At 38.7% G+C, this 22,413-nt stretch overlaps 3 protein-coding genes across 3 annotated transcripts in view; all 3 read left to right on the top strand.

Moving 5' to 3' along the window:
* Positions 1-2,553: 2,553 nt before the first annotated feature.
* On the top strand, positions 2,554-8,637 carry LOC108070872 (vanin-like protein 1). The gene is made up of 4 exons (XM_017161511.3): positions 2,554-2,789; positions 6,801-7,592; positions 7,654-8,353; positions 8,408-8,637. Exons 2-4 carry the CDS (start codon positions 6,902-6,904, stop codon positions 8,631-8,633), a joined length of 1,617 nt encoding a protein of 538 aa, XP_017017000.1. The 5' UTR covers positions 2,554-2,789; positions 6,801-6,901; the 3' UTR covers positions 8,634-8,637.
* A 557-nt stretch (positions 8,638-9,194) lies between these two features.
* Positions 9,195-11,553, top strand: LOC108070836 (vanin-like protein 3). The gene is made up of 2 exons (XM_017161462.3): positions 9,195-9,879; positions 10,168-11,553. Exons 1-2 carry the CDS (start codon positions 9,210-9,212, stop codon positions 11,064-11,066), a joined length of 1,569 nt encoding a protein of 522 aa, XP_017016951.1. The 5' UTR covers positions 9,195-9,209; the 3' UTR covers positions 11,067-11,553.
* Positions 11,554-14,507: 2,954 nt separating this feature from the next.
* The window catches only part of Ca-alpha1T (Ca[2+]-channel protein alpha[[1]] subunit T), a 105,122-nt gene continuing 97,216 nt past the window's right edge, over positions 14,508-22,413 (top strand). The window contains exons 1-2 of the mRNA XM_070288044.1: positions 14,508-14,605; positions 15,614-15,826. The gene's annotated coding sequence lies outside the window, so the exon portion shown is untranslated. The remainder of the gene's footprint in view (positions 14,606-15,613; positions 15,827-22,413) is intronic.

Genomic DNA, 22,413 nt, shown 5'->3' with positions numbered 1-22,413 from the left:
GTCCTTGTCATCCTGGTCTTGACTTATGGATTTCGCATCCTGTGGGTGGTGTTTGCTACCACGTTTCGGAGATGCACTCACCTTTTGCCGGGCTTCCTCCACCTGGCATTCATTTCATGCATGGCGCCCTGACATTGGCAGGCATTCCGCCTTATATACTATAATATATTTCTATATATATATTCCTCTCCTTTCAACTCGATTCGATTCCTTCTACATTCGATATCAGTCAAACTAATGGCGCTTGATTCTGTCTATTGAAAAGTCACATTGCTGTCTTGCCTTGGGGACGCGAAATGGAAGCTAAGCAAGGTGGCTGGATGGTTGGGGGGTTTGTGAGGAGAGGTGGAAACTGCAGACAGGGAAATCGCAAACTTTCCTTTTTTATTTTTGGCTCACTGCATTCCGCTGACATTGAAAAAGGTACAATTACATATAAGAAAGTTGCTACAGGGTAGAAAATTAAATAGTTTTCGGGGGTTTCTTTGGGGTGTTGATTATATATAATAAAAATAATATATTAAGCTAATATATATCAAATATATATATAAAAAAATAAATAAATAAAATATAAAGCTAAGAACTAATTTAATATATTTACTATTATTTCATTTTTTTTTTAATATATTTAATAAAATTGCTTTCAGATATTGCCAGCCTCTTTTCCATTTCTTCGACCAAAAATCCTACCACAAATTTTCTTTAATTTTTTTATTGCTCAAAAAAGGATACTGTAATCAATACAGATGTTTCCCGGCAGGATGTCATCTTCATCCTTTAGTTATTATTTCATTCTAATCAAAGTTGCAACTGCAAAAAAACTGGGAAAAGGAAATTGAGCAGCAGCATTTTTGTGAATCTGTCAAAAAAAAAAAAAATTTGACAGGTCTCCGAAATGCAATTTGCTGGCCAATTCGCTCGATTCCAATTATCACAAATTGAATTCTTGGCCAAATGCCAAAATCCTAATCCGTAAAAATTGACTAGATATAAAGGGACACACCTCTAGTGGATTCACCACCACCTTTTCATTTAAGTTGTGTAACATTTTTCCTTATTTTTCCTCTTTTTGCGTACGTAGTTTTCCTTTTTGCAGCTTTTTCAATTTACTAACGGAAATCCAGGCAGTAAAGCGCATTCAATCAACTGCTCCTAACTTTGTTGTGCGAATGCTTTTGGCCGGCATTAAATTTATATGTCAATAAATCTCGAGAAGCAAAAGGCAAACGGCGAGTCATTCGCCCCAGTCCCAGGCCCCAGGCCCCAGGCCATGGGTAAAACTTATTAGCCAGCGCGTTTAAGGCTATTAAACCAAGTCAAGTCAGGTGATTGCGATGGCTGCTGGGGCTGGGGTTGGGGTTGGGCTTGGTTCGAAGGTGCCACATACACGACCATAAATCAGAGGCCTGACATGACCAGGAACAGCGGGCTATGAACTCCATCAGGAGGAGGAGGAGGAGGAGGAGCAGGACCTGGACCACCAGCAAGTGACAGTTTCCCAATACAATGGATTAACATAACAACTCAATCACGCCAGAACCGTTTGGGAAATTTGTCCTGATTGAAAATCACTTAAAAAGAAAGCGCAAAATTAGGCAATGACTAACAATAATGATGAATTTATTACTGAAAAGTGGATGTAAAAGAGGAAATTACTTGCTGAATAAGATGGAGTTGGGGTATTTATGTTTATTATAAATTATTGTATTATATATTATATTATATATATTATCCAGAATATACATATATAGTTTCTAGGTTCCCAAAAGGTTGCCAAATTCTGGCATTAAATTTCAAAATTAAAGCCCCTCAAGAAATATTATAGACTTAAAGGCTTTACATCAATTTACACAAGTAAACTTATACCAAAAGTTCCCAAAGCACAGCTCATAAAATAAGCATAAATATTATAAATTATCTTAAAATATTGTTCAGAAAAATAACATAAATATTTCTTTTCCTAAACAATATTTTAAGATAATTTATTTCCCAAAAAGTTTCTTAATACTCTACTACGAAGATGCTACACATGTTCTGTCCCTAATATATGCCTAGCCAAAAGTCCCATCTTTATCGCTCTTGGTTAATCCGATGAGCTAAAGGAGGAGGCTAACAAACAAGCAATTGTCCAAGGAAATCCTCGGCTAATCGCACACACATGTAAACACAGCTTTTTCACATTTCCACACACACCAAACTCCACACACTCCCAGTGTCTTGTGTAGATACAGTTCATTTTACCGAAAATTCAGTGTGTGCCTGTGTGCTTAGTGAGTTTAATAATTCGTCACTCGTTTTTGTGGTTCCCGGATTTAAGCGTTTGTTATTAATCAGTCCAAGAGTGGAGTCACTCCAGTGAGTGACCCACTTCACACCCTTCGGCTGGGGGCATAAATCTCAGACAACGCGGCGCATGAGTGATGTCAAATGCAGGCAAAGCCACCCTCCCAAAAAACATCATTAATAATACTTTTTAGTTTGCATACGCACACACAACACACACACACATGTGTGTGTGCGTGTGTGTGTCTGCCTGGCTAACAAATTGCCAGGACAAAATTGCAATTAATCAAGCAGACAAAAATCTGGCCCCATAAAGTGTGTACGCACTAAGACCAACTCCCACCGGAAAACGGGCCATTATGGCGGCATACTCGTTTGATTTCGTGGCCCCTTCGCCTAATCAATGATTGAGAGAGCATTCAGTTCTAGTCATCGATAAAAGGCAGGGAGTCCTGGTGCCCCCGATTATCCTGCCAAAAAGGAAAGACTAGAAAATGGAGCAAGAAGTAAGTATAAAAGGCGACCCAAGAAATTAAATTATTTGTTAGTCGAGGCAAACGAGCTAAAAGAGTCCGGAGTCCGGAGACGAGACCAGCGTCCGGCATCCAGGAAGCTCCAGGATAGCGCACGTGTGTGCCCATGTCCGTGTGTATGTGTGTGCGTGGGGAGATCTAAAAAAACGAGCCTGACAACAAGGCCATACAAATTGCACACACGCAAGCACTGAGAGAGAAAAGTAGTTAGTTTTAAATGATTAATAATTATATTCCTAACAGCAAAGAGTTTAATTCTAAAAAAATATATATTAAGAAGAGTATGTATTTGTAATTTATTATTAATTATTTTCTTAATTTGTGCAGTTTAATTTTAAAAGAAAATAATAAATTAAGAAGAGTATATATATTTTTAAATTTATTATTACTTATTTTCTTTATTTTTGCTATTTAATTCTAAGAGAAAATAATATTTTGAGAAGGTTATATATTATTTTTAATTGATTATTATTTATTTTCTTAATGTTAACCTTTTCAAAACTTTCTCAAACTTAACCCAAACATTTTTTCTACTTTTTATACCCTTGCAGGGTATTATAATTTCAGTCAGAAGTTTGCAACGCAGTGAAGGAGACGTTTCCGACCCTATAAAGTATATATATTCTTGATCAGCATCAACAGTCGAGTCGATCTAGCCATGTCCGTCTGTCCGTCTGTCCATCTGTCCGTCTGTCCGTCTGTCCGTCTGTCTGTTTCTACGCAAACTAGTCCCTCAGTTTTAAAGCTATCTGAATGAAACTTTGCATAGGGTCTTCTATATACTCTCACTGCTATATATGTCGGAACGGGCCGGATCGGACGACTATATCATATAGCTGCCATACAAATGTTCGATATATTTGTAGAAAAAAAATTATAACTTTGTTGTTTTTCAACATTTTTGCACCATTTTTTAGATATGGCCATTTTTTATTATTTCAGAATTTTGGTAAAAATTTTATGAAAATCGGTCGACTATATGATATAGCTGCCATAGGAACGGTCGAGAAATAAATAGATAAAAAATTATAGTTTCGTTGTTTTTCAACGTATGTTTATCTACTCTGAGATATAAGCTTTTTTTATTATTCTAGAATTATGGTATAAATTTTATAAAAATCGGACAACTATATCATATAGCTGCCATATAAACCGATCGGTAGATGTAGAGAAAATGTAAAACTGGGAATGTAAAACTGTAACTTTCAAACTGTAAACATAATAAGTATAGGTAAAATGTAATGAAACTCTGTTTGGTGAGTGTTTTCAGAATTTAAATCTATAATATAAACATCGAAACCAATCTGCAAGGGTATACAAACTTCGGCGTGCCGAAGTTAGCTTCCTTTCTTGTTAAAAATATATTTTATTATTTCTATATTTTTATATTTAGTATTTCTATATATAGATTATTATTATTTATATTCAATTTATTTTTTATCCGTGTAGAAACCCATTTTTTCGTGTGTGTTTGTGTCTGTGATAGCTTCGCTCGTCTGGCTGGGCAACAAGTGAAAATCCATTTGTTAGAGGAAATCGTGCAAAAAGCTTAAATACGAAGCTTAAACATAAGTAGCAACGAATGCCGCACACACACACACCCTCTCACAGCCCCCTCTGAAATTCATATGTGTGGACACACACACACACATGCACACATAGAGCAAATGTGTATATGCATATGTGGGGCATGTCTCCGGGAGGCAGGCCAAAAACTTAATGAAGCTGCCGCCATTCCACCATCTTCTCAGGGGGTTGATCTCACTTTTTACCAGGGTGGGTACACTTTTTGTGGCAACTAGGGTTTAGAATGTGTTATCAATAAATAAAATATTCTAAAAATATATAGGAAATATTTAAGAACAATGTATTAGCAAAAGAACAATTTTAAATAAATTTAAAATTATTTATTCATATAAAAAAAAATTTTAAATAAATTGAAAATGATTTATTAATTCAAAAAACATGTTAAATAAATTAAAAATTATTTATTTAATAATTTTAAAATAAAAAATTATGTATTTCATAATTTTTGTTTAAATTATTTATGAATTAAAAAAAAAAAACAAAATTTTAATAAATTTAAAATGATTTTTTCTCGCACAAAATTTCATGATAACTATAAAGAATTTTTCTAGGTTGTTTAAAAGTCCCTTAAATGGTGTCTAAAAGTATGCAATGATATATTTGCTGTCTGAAAATAAAAACATTTTAAAATCATTACTAACCCGTAAAATAGATTTATGAGATTTATAATCTCTTAAAATATAAATACTTTAGTAAATATAATTTTTTGAGTTTTTATTAGGTTATCTATTTATTTTTTTAATCTTTTTATCTAAGTTCAAGAGATTTTAAATCTCTTCTTATATCCTTTCTTGGAGTTTTTCATACATTTCCCTTCATAGAGTATCCTGTTTGGTCCCCATTATTAAAATAAGATTTTCCTTTTTGCCTTTATGTGCTTTCTCTGCTTTCTTCGTTGCCCCCTTTATGCTCTTACCTTTGTTGTTGTTGTTGTTGTTGGGACCTCGTCTTAGCTTTTAACGTGTTTCACCGTTCGTTTCTTTTTGCGCATAAAATGAGCAGGTAACAGAGGTAACAGGTAACAGGCTTGTGTGCGCACGGTTCGACTCCCTTGGGTAAATTTTCGTATTTAAAATATATGACCAAGAAATTTTCAAACATTATTTTTTAATTTTATTTTATTTTTCTTCTGCCTCATACATCCCCACCCTCACCAAGCTCACATTTTCGCTCGTTCCTTGCCGCAAATCAATTTGCCGAAGGACGTGGGCGGGCAGCAGCGGAAAGGATTGTCGGGCTGGATGAAGGGTAGGAGTTGGGTTTTCGACTGGAGTTGTAGACTTTGTTATGGCTGTTCTTGGTCCTGAATTTATGTTGCATTCGTCGGGCTTTTCGGAGTCTGCAGCGGAGCGTATGGAAATGCATTAAGCCGCGAGAGATGGCTGCACGTTTTCGGGCTGTGGATTATCTGGCTGAGGAAAAAAAGAAGTAATAAATAAGCCAAAAAAGGTGTACATTTTGTGTATATAAACCCGATAATGCTCAAAGTGGGCCAATGATGTCGGCTCAAGCCCAGTCAAGTGCCGTCTGAGACCTTCCTTAAGGGGGGCCAGTTTGTGCCCTCGAATTGGCCCAAAGTGATGAATATGGACAGGGTGTATATGGCCTGATCCAGGCACTTGACGCCCCACTAAGCCATAAACGATATGGCCGATAAAGGAGGTACAAAGAGGCTTAGAGGAAGCGAAATCTAGGAGGAGGATGTACATTACCTTTGGATTTAAATTTAAATGTAATAGGTGTTTCTTATTTAAACGTTTTGGGATTATTTTTTAAAAGAATATTAAAAAGGTAGGGAGTTAGGATAAGTAGTTAAGGATAGTTAGATATAGATAGATAGAGAGATAGAAAGATAGAAAGATAGAAAGATAGAGAGATAGATAGATAGATTGGTAGATAGATCGAAAGACATATTGATAGAAAGTAAGATAGATGGTCTTCTGATATTTTGAGTTTGGATTAAATGTTATAAAATTAACCAGCTTAATTCCTTTAATTTTTAATTAATTTTTAAGAATATTTTGGCCTTAAAATCCATATACCCAAGCTTTTTATCAAAATGTTAGATTGGCAACAGCCCCAAAATCTGTTCTTTTTACTGATAAACGAAACTTGCCTTGGCCATAAAGATAAAAAATAAAATCAAATCAAGAAATTAAGTCAATAATTAGGGGCATTGGCATCAGCAATCGTATAAATGGATGGTAAACATTTATGAAAGGCAAATAAAAATCACTTGTGGAACATTGAAACAAGATAAAATAATTGATTCCAATGAAACTTAAACTTGAAATTGAAGCAAAAACTCGAAAACCAACTCATAAAGTTCTCTAAAATTCTGGTTAAATAAAAATAAACCTATACAAATCAAATCAAGACTAAAGTTTTAACTATAAGACTCCCCTGAAGATAAGATAAACCGAAGAAAAATTCAATAAAAGCAGCGATGCTCGAGGCTGTGGAAGTCATTACCCCAAAAGAGACCCTCGACAACGAACATGGACTCGAAACGGCTGCTCCTGCTCTGCATTATACAGGGATTACTGTGCTCAGTGGGTTACTCCGCCAACTTGGATTACTATACCGCCGGCGTGGTGGAATTCCGCCAGTCGATTTTGGGCCTGGATGCCTGGTCGGAGAACCTGGAGGCCTATGTGGAGATCATACACTCGGCGAATGCCAGCGCCACCGACATCATTGTCTTTCCGGAGAGCACGCTGAATGCCTTGGGCTCCACCACCTTTGTGCCCAGTCCCGAGGATGGCATCAACCCCTGCCTGAATGGCACTCACTACGAGGAGTTCCTGGTCACCCTGTCGTGTGCAGCCCGCAATTCAAGCAAATATATTGTGATTAATCTCACCGAGAAGCAAAAGTGCGAGGATACACCAGATGATCCCAGACCCTGCGCCTCCAATGGCCTGAATATCTTCAATACCAATGTGGTCTTTGATCGCCAGGGTGTGGTGGTTTCACGGTACAGGAAAGTGCATTTGTATGCCGAGTCCAAGAACCTCACCTATCGCCCAGAGCTGGTCACCTTTGAGACGGACTTTGGGGTCACCTTTGGCCAGTTTATATGTTTTGACATTTTGTTTTATACGCCCGCCCATCAGCTCATCGTGGAGCAGGGCATCACGGACTTTGTCTATCCCACCATGTGGTTCTCCCAGCTGCCTTTTCTCACAGGTGAGAGAGAGAGGGGAATCTATCAGAGGGATAGAAATACTGATCCTCTTCCCTTTTCCAGCTGTTCAAATCCAACAGGGCTGGGCCTATGCCCAGAATGTGAATCTCCTGGCCGCCGGCGCCAGTCGTCCTTCGGTGGGCAGCACTGGCACGGGCATCTTCCACGGTCGCCAGGGCACCCTGACCAGTGTGATGAAGCACGACAATGGTGAGCGAGCCATTTATGTGGCTCAGGTGCCCAAGATCACTCGTCGTGGCAGAAGATCCTTGCAGGAATCTCGCCAAACGGCAGCCAGCACGAATTTCTACATGATGCGCGATGCCTTGGAGATCTATCAGACGCAGTTGCTCCAGCTGGATGTGGGTACTAATGGCAGCAGCAGTGGCCAGATCTGTCAGGGCAGCTTCTGCTGCAACTACGAAGTGGCTTGGCGGGAACGAGAGAGTCCTGTGAATGCCAAGTTCTACAGCTACCGAGTGGGTGTCTATGATGGAGTGCGTCAGGATCAAAATGTGGATGCGAATTATATCAGAAACTGTGGACTCTTTGCCTGTTTGGGCCCGGCCATAGAGGAGTGTGGTTTGCTGCCGGAGGAGGGAGTGTACCCACAGTCTCCAGTGATTTTCACACAGCTTGTTATTAAGGTCACCTATCCAGAGTCTAGGGAGTTTTTACTCATACCAGACACCCTGAGGGACAACCTAATGCCACTGGAGCCCAGCCAGTTTGAGTGGTTGCAGGAGCAGTCTAGCAAGGAAAGGTGGGTGGTGACTTAGCTCAGAGATTTCTTAATTTTTTAATTTCCTCTTCTTAGCTACCATCATGAAGTCAGCTTTTCTCTGGCGGAAACCCAGGAGCTGGACAACCTGCTGACCTTTGCTGTTTATGGTAATTACTATGACAATCAGTGCACTTTTGGCGTGGGCACTGAGCAGGAGCAGCTGGCCTGCGGCTACAAAGGAGGCTCTAGTTCCTTAAGGAGTCTGGGTCTTTGGCTAACATTAATGCCACTGATCCTGCTAGGTCTTAGGTCAAGATGAGGGATGTATCTAGTTTTTTTAGAAGATAAAATCTTACTTTTCTTTAAAACTATACACACACCCTTTTATATTGTTTACAAATTTATCTTGAACTCTAAAAACGCTTCTCTAGTTCTGTGCAGAAAAGCCAAGGCAAATATCATCTGGGAATTCTGTTATCAGAAAAGAGCACTTAATGTTGGACATTATTGATAAGATTGATAAGTTATTGAGTGTTTATACATTTGATATTTTAAGATAGAAGATATATCAAAAGTAAATAAGTAAGTAAATAAAACCAAAAGTGTTTTCTTAATGATTTAAAAAAGGGTTTTTCTAAATTTTAAGCTTAATTTTGACTTTATAATTAAGCTATAAATATATATATTTTCCTCTTTCGCCCAAAAGTCGGCTTAATATAATTATGTAGAAAACTATACCCGCTAAAAATCAAATTCCCACTTAGATTATTCCCCGATTAGATAGGAAATCTGGCCAGACACAAAAACCTAATCAGCTGAGACACAGAGCTGCCTCTGTAAACCGGTTGTTGGATTCCCTCAGTCCAATATTCACCTTTGCTTGAAGCACTTCATCATGTTTCGAGTTCTCTGGCTCCTCGGCTGCCTCTCAGGGGCCTCTGCCGGCGACTTTTACACCGCCGGAGTGGCAGAGTTTAGGCCTTTGTTGATGGGCGGCAGTTCGGAGCAGCTGCTGGCCGACAATCTGTCTGGCTACCTGGAGCTCATAGCCTCGGCCAGCGGCCAAGCAGATATTCTAGTCTTTCCGGAGGCCACGCTGAACTCAGTGCTCCAGCTCACGGCTGTGCCGGAATCCACAGAGCAGAGCTTGTGCGAGGCGCAGCCCGGCGATGATGAGTATATAGCTTCGTTCCTGCGCCAACTGGCCTGTGCTGCCCAAGAAGCCCACCTCTACCTGGTGATCAATGTCAAGGAACGGGCCGAGGAGTCGAAGGAGGAGCACTCGCCTCGTGGCTATCTGGTGTACAACACCAATGTGGTGTTCGATCGCCGGGGAGCCGTGGTGTCGCGTTACCGCAAGTGGAATCTGTACTTGGAACCCTCGACCAACAGAACCGAGCTGCCCCAATTGGCCACCTTCAGCACGGACTTTGGGGTGACCTTTGGCCACTTTGTCTGCTTTGATATGCTCTTCTATGAGCCGGCCCAGGAGCTGGTGGAGCAGCTGGGCATACGTCATGTGATTGTCACCAAGATGTTCAACTCGGAGTTGCCCTTTCTGACAGGTGAGAGTGAAGCTAAAAAGATCTTTTTAAATTTAGGAAAATCTTAAGAATGACCTTTTAGCTTTCAAAACCTCGTTAAACTTTCAACTATTAATTGCCAAAGTCGTTAGGTTTTTAAATGGCTTTTTAATGAAGTATTTTAATAATTCATAAATATTTAAAAATTATAATTTTGTAATTACAGAATATATCTTCAATCTTTTTTTTTAATTCTTTAAAGCTTTGACTGAAATAACCCAGAAAGAAGCCTTGTTTACATCTTAATCTTACCCCTTTTTCTTTCTTCAGCCTCTCAATTCCAGCAAGGCTGGGCTTGGGCCAATCGAGTGAATCTTCTGGCCGCCGGAGCCAGTCTTCCGCTGGCGGGGATGAGTGGCAGCGGCATCTATGCGACGCGGCAGGGTGCCCTGGCACGTCTCATGGTCACGGATCAGGTCGAGGGCGAAAGAAAGTTGCTTCTGGCCTCAGTGCCCCTAAATCCCGATGAGGAGGAAAGTGCCAAACCTTTGGATGAAGAACCCCAGTCTCCGGAGAAAGGTAAAACCATGAGCCTAAAGCTACTGCAACAGCCGGATCTGCAGGAATTCACCACCTGGGAGCTGCCCATGGTGGCGAGCAGTTCGGTGGTTAAGCGCCTTTGCCAGGCGGACCTGTGCTGCGAGTTTGAGGCGCAATGGACCCCGGTTGGTCCTGCTCCTGGCACCTACCGCCTGGGGGTCTGGGTGGGCGAGAGGCGCTACGAAGAGGAGCAGTACAGCACTATTCGGCTCTGCGGGCTCTTTGCCTGCGGCAACTCCAGCGTAGATAGCTGCGGCCTGGTCGCAGATACAGATGTGGGAGGGTGGGATGATGACCAGGTCGAGTTCGTTTATCTGAGCATCCGCGGGGAGTTTGTCCACAAGCCGAGGCGCCTGATTATGCCCAGCACTGTGACACGCAGTCATCTCTATGCCCTGCAGCCCTCACAGTTCTCCTGGTCGCAGGAGGAGTCCGCGAACGTCACCCATATTGAGATGGAGCTGCGACAAGCCCACCGCCAGCTGCTGACATTCGCCATTTACGGCAACTACTACGATGAGCATGCCGGCGGCGGGGCAGGGGGAGAGATGGGTGCTCCGAAAGACCATTACCTGATTCTGGTGCTAATGGGCATGGTAACGATGATGCATCTCATCCGAGAGAGGTAGTGTGTAGTCCATATTGGCCAGAAATCGTATCGATCTTGCGCTGAATAATGCACAGGGCTCGAGGGTTTAGCAGGAGATTTTATATATTTTACTTGTTATTAAAAAAACATTTTATTTAGATATTATATTTTTATAAATATTAAATGGGTTCTTAAAATATTAAAAAATAATTCTTTTTATTTATCATAATTGTTTTATATTATTTAGTAATTTTTTAATCAACTTTATAAATGATTATATGGTGTTTTATTGTTTTTTATAACCAAAACTATATTTAAAATTATTATTTAAGTCAAATTCTTAAAAATATGTCTCTTTTGTACAGAAAAATAGTGCATATGTACATAATTGGCTTCCTAAAATTGCTTTACATACTCTATTTTCGTTTGGTTCTATTTAAAAACAATTATGTATCCAAAAGGCATGGGCAAATGGCTAAATATATACATCACAAAAACACTTGTACTCGCAAAACTATTAAATTGAAACATGTCTATTAATTGCTGGCAATTTTCCTGTGAATTTTCTCTTTAATGTTCGCTTATAAGTCAGGCAAGGTTAATAAAAATTTGATTTATTTTCGGGAGCTGGGCAAAGCGATTTCGTTCACTTTGTCGCCTGGCAACTCATTAAAATCAATGCGTGAATGAGTGTGTGTTTATGATGTGTGTGTGAGTTTATAGGTGTGTGAGTGCTGCATTTGCTGCGGGCTGCACTTTATATTTGGCGTTGTTTGTGTAGTTACCCTTAAGCTGGCACATTGTAATTAAGTGTCGCTCAGACAAGCACACACTCGCAGAAATGTCCTTAAATCAATTAATAAAAATTAAGAAAAATAGTAAATAAAGATGGTTTATTTATTATTATTTATTTTTTTATATATAAACATTTTAATATGATCATTTTTTTGGGACAAATCGAAATTTAAAAACTCAGTCTAAAATGCATTAAAAAAAAATTAATATAAAAAATCAGATTTTATAATAATATTTTTTTAAGTGAAGGAGTCATTTCCGACCCCATAAACCATATATATTATTGATCAGCATTAAAATTCGAACCGTTTAAGCCATGTTTGAAGGAAATCAAATTTTGAGCCATTTTTGTGAAATTGATAAGGGGTTACATCATTAAAATTCGCAAAAATTGACCGAAATTTATTTTTCCAACTAAGTATGCAGATTTATTAACCTCATAAAAACTAACATAACACCGCTTTCCAAATGCAAATTAGGGCATTTTTGGCCGAGTTATGATATTTTTTAATATAAAAAATCAGATTTTATAATACAAAATAATATTTTTTTTTCATGTTAATTTTTATTAGGTTAACAAATTTGCATACTTAATTTAATGTTTACAAATAAACTTAAGTTTTGGTAAATTATTTAAAATTTTAAACCTTTTTTGGGACAAATCAAAATCTAAAAAAAAATCATAACTCCCTCAAAAAGGTATTAATTTTAATTCGGAAAGCGGCGTAATGTTTATTTTTATTAGCTTAACAAATTTGCATAGTTAATTTAACTTCTTAATTTTGGTCGATTTTTAGCAATTTTAACGATGTAACCCCTTACATTTTTTTTTGAAAAAAATTATTAATTATTTTTTTCTGCCAAACAAGGCTAAAAAAGACTCGCCTGTTGATGCTGATCAAGAATATATATGATTTATAGGGTCGGAAATGACTCCTTAACTAAGTTTTAAACTTCTGACTAAAATTCTGATACCCTAAAACACTAGAAATATAAATCCGAACTTAAAAATTAACTTAAAAACGTTTTCCCAATATATTCACATTTTTTAAAATAAAATATAAACATATTTAATACCCCAACCCCTTAACAATATTTACTATTGCTTTATAAATCATTTCCCTTAATTATTTTTGTGGCCGTGCAGCTCTAACCACAGCCACGTTGTCTATTTGGCCGTCTAATTTATGGAAATCGAGGCATCGGCAATGGAATGGTGTCAAGTTCGTGTCATTAAGGTGTGATTAACAAAAATTAGTTGCTGCTTAGCAGAACTCTCAAGCCACCAGCCGCCACCCCCTGGGCACCCAACCACCCACCAACATGAAAAAAAAACACACACAAGTCCAGGCAGGAGCAACAGTGTGCCGACGACTGGAAGAGCAACAGCGAGCAACCACCCACCCCCAGGCCCCCTCTCCACTCCCACCCACTGCCGCCCCTTCCACGAACACTTATCATCAGGTGCTGGAGAAGCAACACATGAAGCTGGCAGCGCTGCTAACGTCTCTCCGGCTGCGCCGCCGACGTCGAGAGCCGAAGAGCATCGAAAGTTTTCATTTCATTCATTTCAACTGTTGCTCCCCCACTTGTTAGCGCCCACGAGGCCGATTTTCCAGTCGTTTGCCGTTCGTTTCGTGCCGGGAAAGTGCGACTGGAAGGGAGCGGAGAGTCGGCGCGTGGAGAGAACGAGCACACACACCTGCGGGAGGGCGGGAGTGCGCGTAGAGCGGGTGGTCGCTCCTGTGCGAGTGTAGAGTTTGCCCCCGTGTAGACTGCGTTATATTTGCCTTGAATTATTCACGCAGATATGTTTTATGGATCACAACGAAGGCGCTGCGCTTTTGCCAGTCGTCGTCGTTCCACTGCTCTACCCCTCCTCGCCCGCCGCCTCGCTCTCCTCATATAGTATCTCCTTGGCCAGCAAATGCAATTAACGGCGAGTGGCCGAAAGTTTCCGCGGATCCGAAGAAGTCGACACCCTTTGGGGCACCCAATGACGATCGTTGATCGGAGGCACTGGAAATGGGGTTGTTATTGTTTATTTTCTATAATTCAATTCAAAATCAATTTAATTTTGAATGTAAAACTTAAATTATTTAATAGGATTTAAAAATAAAAAATGAAAGCAGAATCTCTCATACATTTTTGATATTTTAGTTGTTAAGCAATAAATCAATTGAATAATTTTATTTTAAATTTGTGTCTATGATATTTGTATTATTTATTAATGAATTATTTTGAATTTTAATTTCCTGGGAAAATAAATCAATTTTTCTTTCTTTATTTCATTTTACCATTAACCTAAACCGTCAATAAATCTGAAATTATAATGCTAAATATTAGAGCAGCTTTAGTTACTGCTTTGAACCCCTATAAAATACTTTAAATTTTGTACCGAATAACAAATACCCTGCCATAGTGCCACCCAGGGTAGCAAAAAGCGCAGTGCGAATGATGATTACCCTTCGGTTCCTTCTCGGCTGCCCTTCGGCTTCGCTCGGCGCCACCTAACGGCTTCTGAGCCGAGTCCAGCTGACTTCGGGGCACTCGTCGGCTGCCACAGACGTTGGCGGCGTCGCTGCCACCGTTGACGCCGAGGCTCTGTCGACGCTGCCGCCGCCGCCGCGTGTGTTGCGTACCAACGCTCTGGCTTTGGCGATGGCATTCTGCGGAAGCTTTCGGCGCGTGTAACATCCAAACATCCAGTAGGCGTTCAGCCTCCGAGCGGATAACATTACGTTGTTGTAGTTCTTGGAGTCAGAGCGGCACGGCACACACACCGTACATCCCACACACACGCAAACACACACACGCACACTGTCAGTCAGTCAGTCAGTCAGTCAGTCGGTCGGTCGGTCAGCGGATCGAAATACCAAAGTCAACAAAAAATTATGTTTGTTAAAAAATATTTATAAATATTTTTAAAAAGATTTTAATTACTCGTGCGTGGCAATTAAATAAATAAAGAATATTTGGAAAACATATTTTTTGAAAGTTTAGTTATGGAAAATTTTTAAATTGAAAAATTGGAAATATTTCCAGTTTTGTAATATTTTTAGGCCTTTTTTTTTGAAAAGTTTCCCCTGTAAATAAATAAATATATAACAGTGTGTGCTAAATAAATAAACGTAATTTTATTTTTATAAATAAAAGTATTACCCTAAAGATATATTTTTTTTGAGCGTGAAAAACCTAACCAATGGTTCTTTAAAAATTCATTTTTCAATTCAAGTTTGAATAAATAAACCTTTTCCAGTGAGACTTTAAGCCATTTTATATATTTTAAAAATATTAAGAAATTAATTGTTTTTTATGTTTAAATATTAAGATTTTTTTTTTGAATATTTTTTTTATATTCTTTTATAAATTTCCTTTTTTTTTTTTTTAAACCCCCCACTGAAGTGTCAAGTTTTCGCGTTAAATAAACAAAAGTGAGTGCAAAGTTTTTGGCATTTTTTTACAGCAATGTAATGTAATTCCATCGTAACTGTTTTTTTACCCAATTTTTTAGTTGGAAAACAGTTTCTGTTTTGTGTTTGCATTTTTCTTTCCATTTTTTTTTTGGCAGCGAACGCCGTCGGGCGAATTACGGCAACAACAATCGCAAATCGAGACTCGTGGATTTCCTGGGCGCGCAACTTTTGTTTTGAAATTCTATATAGTTCTATATATACGACGATCTCGCACAACCACACACACACACAGAGTACACACACACGCCTTTAACCCATACCCCCATCGAAGCCTAATGTTTGTTGTTTTTTTTCGGTTATTGTTGTGACTTGGCAGAGACACCAGATAAAAGACAACATTGAAAGCTGAATACAAAAAAAAAGAAAGAAAATCTATCTGCAGCAGCAGAAAAAAGTATTGAAAATTTGAAAATTCGGCAAGAAAAGTTGGAAAAGAAAACAAAAAAACAAGAACAAAAACAACGGCAGAACAAGCGGAAAAGGAGAATCCAAGGTAAACAACAACGAAGGCCTTCGGAGCGATAAAAAGGTGAGTGAATTTCTTCAGCTGGACACATTTTCGAACATTACGCATACGCAGTGTGTGCTGCAGGCGCTGCTATTTTCGATTGTGAAGTTTCGCCAAGAGCCAAGAGCTTTTCAAATTTGTGGTGTAAACACACACACACACACACCCAAGAGGTGATTTAGATTTTGAGCAGATTTGTGGTTGAAACAGTTTCGCCGCACTTCTTGGGACAAGTTTCTGAAGATTTTTGGTTGTTTTTAAGAGGTTTCAAGATATTTGCGTTTGAAAATTTAAATTTTATAGTAGGTTTTTGGTGGGGAACTCAGGAATTTGAAATGGTTTCAAAGAGGTTTTGAGGAGACTTATCAAATATTACGTATACGCAGATTTAATTTATTTTTTAAAACAATTTAAATATTTAAAAACAATATAAATATTTTTGTTCTGTTAAAACTAAATACTTTGCTTGGTTTCAGTCTTAGTTTAAGGAATTTAATTGTTAATTGTTGGCCCATTTCTGAAATATTACGTATACGCAATTCTTGTGGATGTTTCTTGATACAAATTTCCGAAGTTTTTATTTGTTTTAAGAAATTTAAACCTTAATGCGTGGAAAATTAAAATTCTGACTTGGGTTTTGGTGGTGGTTTCAGAAATTTTAATATTTTTACAAAGGCCTGATGGGAATTTTCTGGAATATTACGTATACGCAATGTATTTTGAGGAATTCCACTTTTTTTTAATTTTAAACTTAATTTTTTATTTAAATTAAATAAATTTCAAAATAAAATAATTAGTTTTTGTTAAAGATTTAAAAGAGTTTTCCACAAAAGAGGAAGCTCTGCTTGAAATTATTGAAAAAAAGAAGAAGAATATCTCCCCCCCCCCTGAGATTTTACATTTTTTTTTTCTGCCCTTCAATGTTTTTCTTTTGCCTTCTGTGTTTGCCTGATGCTTTCTTAATGGTTTTTCTTTGGCTTTGTGCTCGATTCGAACACACTGTTTACAATTCGATTTTGCATTCCTTTGCCATTCCCATTTCTTTCTCACTTCTTTCCCAACTTGTCTTCTCTCATTAATTGTTCATTGATGTTTGTTCTTCCATTCTACCAACTGGTTTTTCCCTTGGTCACTTCCTGTGATTACATTATATACATACTATACATATATATATATGTATTTTGTGGCTGCTGAAATGAAACTGCGGCTGTGTAAATATATTTTCGTGTAATTTTAAAAAAGGCAAACATTTTTCAATAAATTTGCATATTTCAATTTGATTTTCCTTTGTGCCAACTGTGCGTATGATTAATATAACGAAATATGCGCGAAAGAAAATTATCAAAAGAGAATGAGGAGGAGAGGTTTGAGGGGGATTTTCGAAAATGTTTTTTCCTTAATTATTGGCCAAACGGCATTAAATTTTCAAGTATTTACTAAAGCTTAACAAAACACAAACACCGAAGAGAGAACATGCCGCATGTTTGTTGTTCGCTTTTTCCCAGATTTTCTCATTTCCCCCCCTGGTTCTTTTTGTTGTTGTTGTTGTTGTTCGATTTTCCAGTTTTTCGATTTTCTAATTTTCCGATTTTTCAACTAAATAGCCGAGTATGTGTATATATTCTCTGGGTGTATATAAAGATTATCGAGTACTGGAGGCATTTGGCAGCTGTTCGATCTGTATCCGATACGCACACATCTCCATCAATAAAATCTCAATAGCTCTCTCTCTCTCTCGCTCTCTCTTTCTGTATCTCTCCTTGTCTCTCTCATTATTTACTTGTCTGTTGTATTTGCTAAATGAATTGATTATAAAGCTCATTGCCACCTCCTTGCCCCCCGCTGGCACATATTTTTATGCACATATGTGTGTATATAAACAATTAGCGAACAGTTTCCCAGTTTCCCTGAACTTTCAATGGTTTTTCTTGTTCCTTGTTTCCATTATTTTTTGGCCAAGACAAGGGAGGAGCTTTTCCTTTTGCTTTCCCTTGCTTTTCTTTTTTTTTTGTTTTGGCAAATTGAATTAAAGCTAATTGTAATTGTAAATGTAAATGTAATGCGCGAAACCTGCAGATCTAAAACCAAAACACACACATAGAAGAGGTCTCTGTTTGTACAAGAAACACATATATATATATATAACATACATATATGGACGGAATCCGGACGGAATGCAGACAGAAATACGGACGGAAGGCGGACAGACAGACGGACGGTGTAAACAGAGGCAAGCCAAAGGTAACAAATGGCTTTTCAAATAAATTAGCGGGCGGCAATTGTAAACAGAGACAGGCAGACAGCAGAGAAGAGCATCGAAAGAGATGGATATATAAAGACAGACAGAGATAGAGGGAATAGAGAGCCTGCCACTGCACTGGACACGGCCAAATGGAGATGGAATTTTTGGCGATCAGCGGGTTGCCCAATTAATTACCACATTTCGGTTGGATAAATGCAACGAAAATAAAAATTGAATCTCTGTCGCTTTCCACTGATGTGTGTAAAATCATTTTCCCCATTTTCCCCTGACATTTTTCAGCTAAAGAATTTTGCTGGACATTGAGAAATTATTAAATTATTTGCACATTGTTATGCCATTATTAGCCAGAGCTGGCCAAGTGGCTTATATATATATATATAGATATATAAAGCTGGCCATAAATTGGTAATTAAACAATGACTGCCACATACATATTGACATTTGCTCGGAAATCCCTTTGAATCGATAAAGGGTAATCATTGTGCATTAATTCTGTAGGGATTCGCATTATGTTTTATGCCTTGTGCCAGGTACAAATTGCATAATGAAATAATGTAATTGTACAAATAGTTTTTGCTTATGTGTGGACATGTGCTACGTCCAGGAGTTAATAAGGAACTTATAGATTTGCTAGGCAACATTTAAAGGGGAACATTTTCCATAGCAACATTTATATAGGAACATGTCCGTGGCAATTTGAATCGGTACATTTGCATGGCAACATATTCATAGGAACATTCAATAGGAACATTTTCTATCGAAACATTTTCATGGCAACATATAATAATGGGAACATTTATTTGGCATCATTAAATAGGCACATTTTTTATGACAATATTTAAATATAGATATAGTTTCTGGGTAATATTTAAATCGCAAAATTATCCTGGCAGTATTTGGCAACATTTGAATATAAACATTTGAAAGGAAATATTTTCATAGCAACACTTAAATAGGCAAGCAACATTTGAATATAAGCATTTTCCTGTATAATTTATTTATTAAATTAAATAGTGTTTTTAATATAAATATTCTCAAAATAACATTTTAATATATACCAATATGAAAAAACGAATTTTTTAATTAATTTAAAGTTAACCTTCCAATCGAACTGGGTTTTATTTTTGTTGTTGTGAAAAAGCAGGGTATAATAACTCGTCCTACTGCCTGGCAAGAGATTCGGGGTCTGGGGGATATGGAAATGGAAATGGAATACCTATGAACGGGATTGCAGCAGCTTTTGCCGGTTGTAAGCGGTTTCGAATATTATTTCTCTTTTTTTTTTTTGTTTCGTTTTTGGGAAAACTATCTGCAGTGCGGGCAGAGGGGCTGCCGTTCATTAATTATACAATTAGAACTTGCGGTGGCCATTAGTGGGGGGTTGCTACGACTCGGCAGGGGGGGCGAAGAGGGGAAGACGGCAGCTGATTGCAGGGGGTGGTTGATAGTAGTGGGTGGTGTGCGGTCCACAGACCGTTTCACATTGCACATGGCTTAGGGGGGAGCACTCAGCTCATTCAACTGCAAAGCAATTCGTGGAAAACCCAACTGTGTGTGTGTGTGTGTGTGTGTGTATTAGTACTCTTCCTTTGCCACCCTACTCTGACCCCCCCGCCTCCCTTCCCGCTTTTGTGCTGTTTGCTGTTTGCTCTGCCTCGCGTTTGATATGCAAAATTCAGAATGTTTACCTTGAAATATGCCATGTCACTTTGCGAGCGATGCGAGTTGAATACTCGATGGAGCACGGCCAAAAACCAGCAGTAGAAAGAGACGGCCTTAAAAAAGGGACGAAGCATTGAAAAGAGACGGCCTTATGGGGTTGAAAAGAGTGCGGAGAAAGAGTGAGTGTGTCCGGGAACAACACACAACACACACACACACACACACTGGTGAAATGCGAAATACTCGTGTACATTGTGCACATTATGCTACCTGACAGGTGAACTGCACAGCCACCCAAAGGACCTGTCTCTCTCTCAGTGTGTGTGTGTGTGTGTGTGTGATGGCACACTGAGCAGAAAAATCAAAAAGATTCAAGGTCAACAATGGCGATTGTGTCGTCTCCTTCTGTGGGCTCACCCACAACAAGACAGAGATTTGCCAAAGCCAAGGCCTAAGTCGGTGAGGGAACCAAGCCATTGTGTTTGTATTTTTCCCACTGAAAGATTGGCATTTCTTAGATGAAAAGAAACAATTTAATTTAAAATTTAATTTAAAAAAATTATGTGTGAAATAATCATCTTTGGAAATATATATTTGCCAGGCATCTTTCTCTCTGTAGGTGAGTGTATATGAGTTGCAGTCGAACGGCCAGTGGTTAATGAGAAGGAGAAAAAGGCGAAGCAGGAGGAGCTGCTGGTGGCTGCCACATTTGATGATTCCACACGGGGGATGTGGTGGCTGTGAACAGGAATGCGAATGCGGATGCGGATGGGGTTGGGGTTTGGGGGTTCATGTTGTGCCATGTCACGGGGAGTTGTGTTCACTCATTACCAACTATGGCCAGAAGTTGAAACTGTTTGCCGTTTGTTACCTTCTCCCAGTTACCTGTGTTACCTGTTTTACCTCTTGCGTCCCCTCTCACTCTTGGCAGTCATTTGGCCCCAGCTTGGCCCAGATCAGTTCAGGTCCTTTGTGTGTCCTCTGAATTCCGTTGACTCTACTTGGAAATATTATTTTTACGAGGACTTTATAGAGTGGAAGTTGGACGGTGAAAGGGAGAAGGGAATTCTGCTTATAAAATATAGAGAATTTACTCTGAGGAAGAAGTCTGGATGAGCTTAAAATGGGAGTTATCTTAATGTTTTTTACTGAAATTATTTACTTGAAATATTTATTTTTTTACCACCATTAATTCCAGTTTACTTCCCACTTTAATTAACCCATAATTTCATCAATTCCAAAACCTCTAAACTATAAAAGCTCTCCAATTAACCCATTTCCAGGAGTCTTAGCCAATTTGTGTTAATATAACCATTACTCAGAGTTCTACCTGCGAGTCCAATTAATTTTAAACCTGCCGATCGAATCGAATCCCCCCCTTTGTCACTTCGCCATTAACCTTATAATCGTATTTATCCAATGTTAATTAATTCGTTGGATTTCCATATTTGCCAGGATGATGTCCTTGTTGCATTCGAGGAGGGCTCTTTGCCAAAATAATTGGATTACAGTCTACGTTTATTATTGTTGTGAATGTGCCAGGACTTGTATTTAATATAATAAGATATATGTTTATAGGTTTATATATATGGCCAGAGGTGTCAATTTGGCAGGGAACTTGATTAAACTCATGGGAAATATGGGAATTATTACTTGCAGAAATAGATTTTTAGGTAATTTTGAATTTTTTATTGACAGAAGTTGGCTTAAAGGTTATTGATATGACGATTCGGGTATAAATTATAGGTTTTTTGATGGTGATTCTATGACTTTGTTTACTATTATTTATTTTATTATTAAAAAAAATATACAAATTATTTAAATAATTATTATTTGATTTTTATGATTAAATATATATAGAAACTATTTAATTTAATATTTTTTAAATTTAATTTAAATTATAACAAGGTCAGAGGGTCATTTAGCTTGGTCACCTGGTCCCTCCTTTGGCAACAACAGATCCTTGTTACGTTTGGCATTGCCACGCCCACACTGTCCAGCACTTGACCTGCTGCTGCCCCCCTTACCACCCCCCCCTCCCATATAACTCCATTTCCGGCCAGGCAAGTTCTTGTTGGGGCCCCCCCCCAAGCAAATTCAATATGGCAGCAGCATTTCCGGCTGCCGTTAAATGATGCCACATTGTGCAGCATCCTGCAGCCAGGATGTTTCCCCTGACAGCAATCCTGGCTGGTTATCTTCTGCACATCCTCCCCCCTCGCATCGTTATTTTCCTTGGCCCCTACTGCATGCAATTACATTTTCTGTTTATTTGCGGCTTCATCTCTAAACGAAGGCAACTCAACTTTTCCCTCTAGTTTTCCTTCGAAGGGGCGAGCAACGGGGACGGGGACGCACGTTTTGTTAACCGCGAATACATTTTAATTAGCAGCTAAAATATTCAAACTGAAAATTGCCCTTTGCCTGAAGGGCGCGGGCGCCCACCCGCACCCACCAGAAGTTGGGTTCCCGGGCAAGGAAGCCACCCCCAAAAATGCTGCTGTCCCGACTTACCTGTATGTGTTGGTGTGTGTTAGTGGGGTGTATGTGTGTGTGTGTGCTGGTGTGTTTTAGTATGGTGTGTGTGAGTTTGTGTGGTGTGCTTGTGTTTGTTTTTGTATGGAGCTCACAGACCCAAAAAATTTGCCAGCCTCAGCAGCAGCAACAGCTTTCAGGCAGTGAG

Source organism: Drosophila kikkawai, chromosome X (genome assembly GCF_030179895.1).
Source record: "Drosophila kikkawai strain 14028-0561.14 chromosome X, DkikHiC1v2, whole genome shotgun sequence".
NCBI classification, from domain to species: Eukaryota; Metazoa; Arthropoda; class Insecta; order Diptera; family Drosophilidae; genus Drosophila; species Drosophila kikkawai.
Note: the sequence above shows the minus strand (reverse complement) of the source record. Positions and strands in the feature narration are given on the sequence as shown.

Bases quoted from the DNA above. Each gene is read 5' to 3' on its own strand.
- LOC108070872 (XM_017161511.3), top strand. From the start codon at position 6,902: ATGGACTCGAAACGGCTGCTCCTGCTCTGCATTATACAGGGATTACTG. The intron at 7,593-7,653 runs GTGAGAGAGAGA...TCCCTTTTCCAG, and splicing joins CCAGCTGCCTTTTCTCACAG to CTGTTCAAATCCAACAGGGC. The intron at 8,354-8,407 runs GTGGGTGGTGAC...TCCTCTTCTTAG, and splicing joins GAGCAGTCTAGCAAGGAAAG to CTACCATCATGAAGTCAGCT.
- LOC108070836 (XM_017161462.3), top strand. From the start codon at position 9,210: ATGTTTCGAGTTCTCTGGCTCCTCGGCTGCCTCTCAGGGGCCTCTGCC. The intron at 9,880-10,167 runs GTGAGAGTGAAG...TTCTTTCTTCAG, and splicing joins GGAGTTGCCCTTTCTGACAG to CCTCTCAATTCCAGCAAGGC.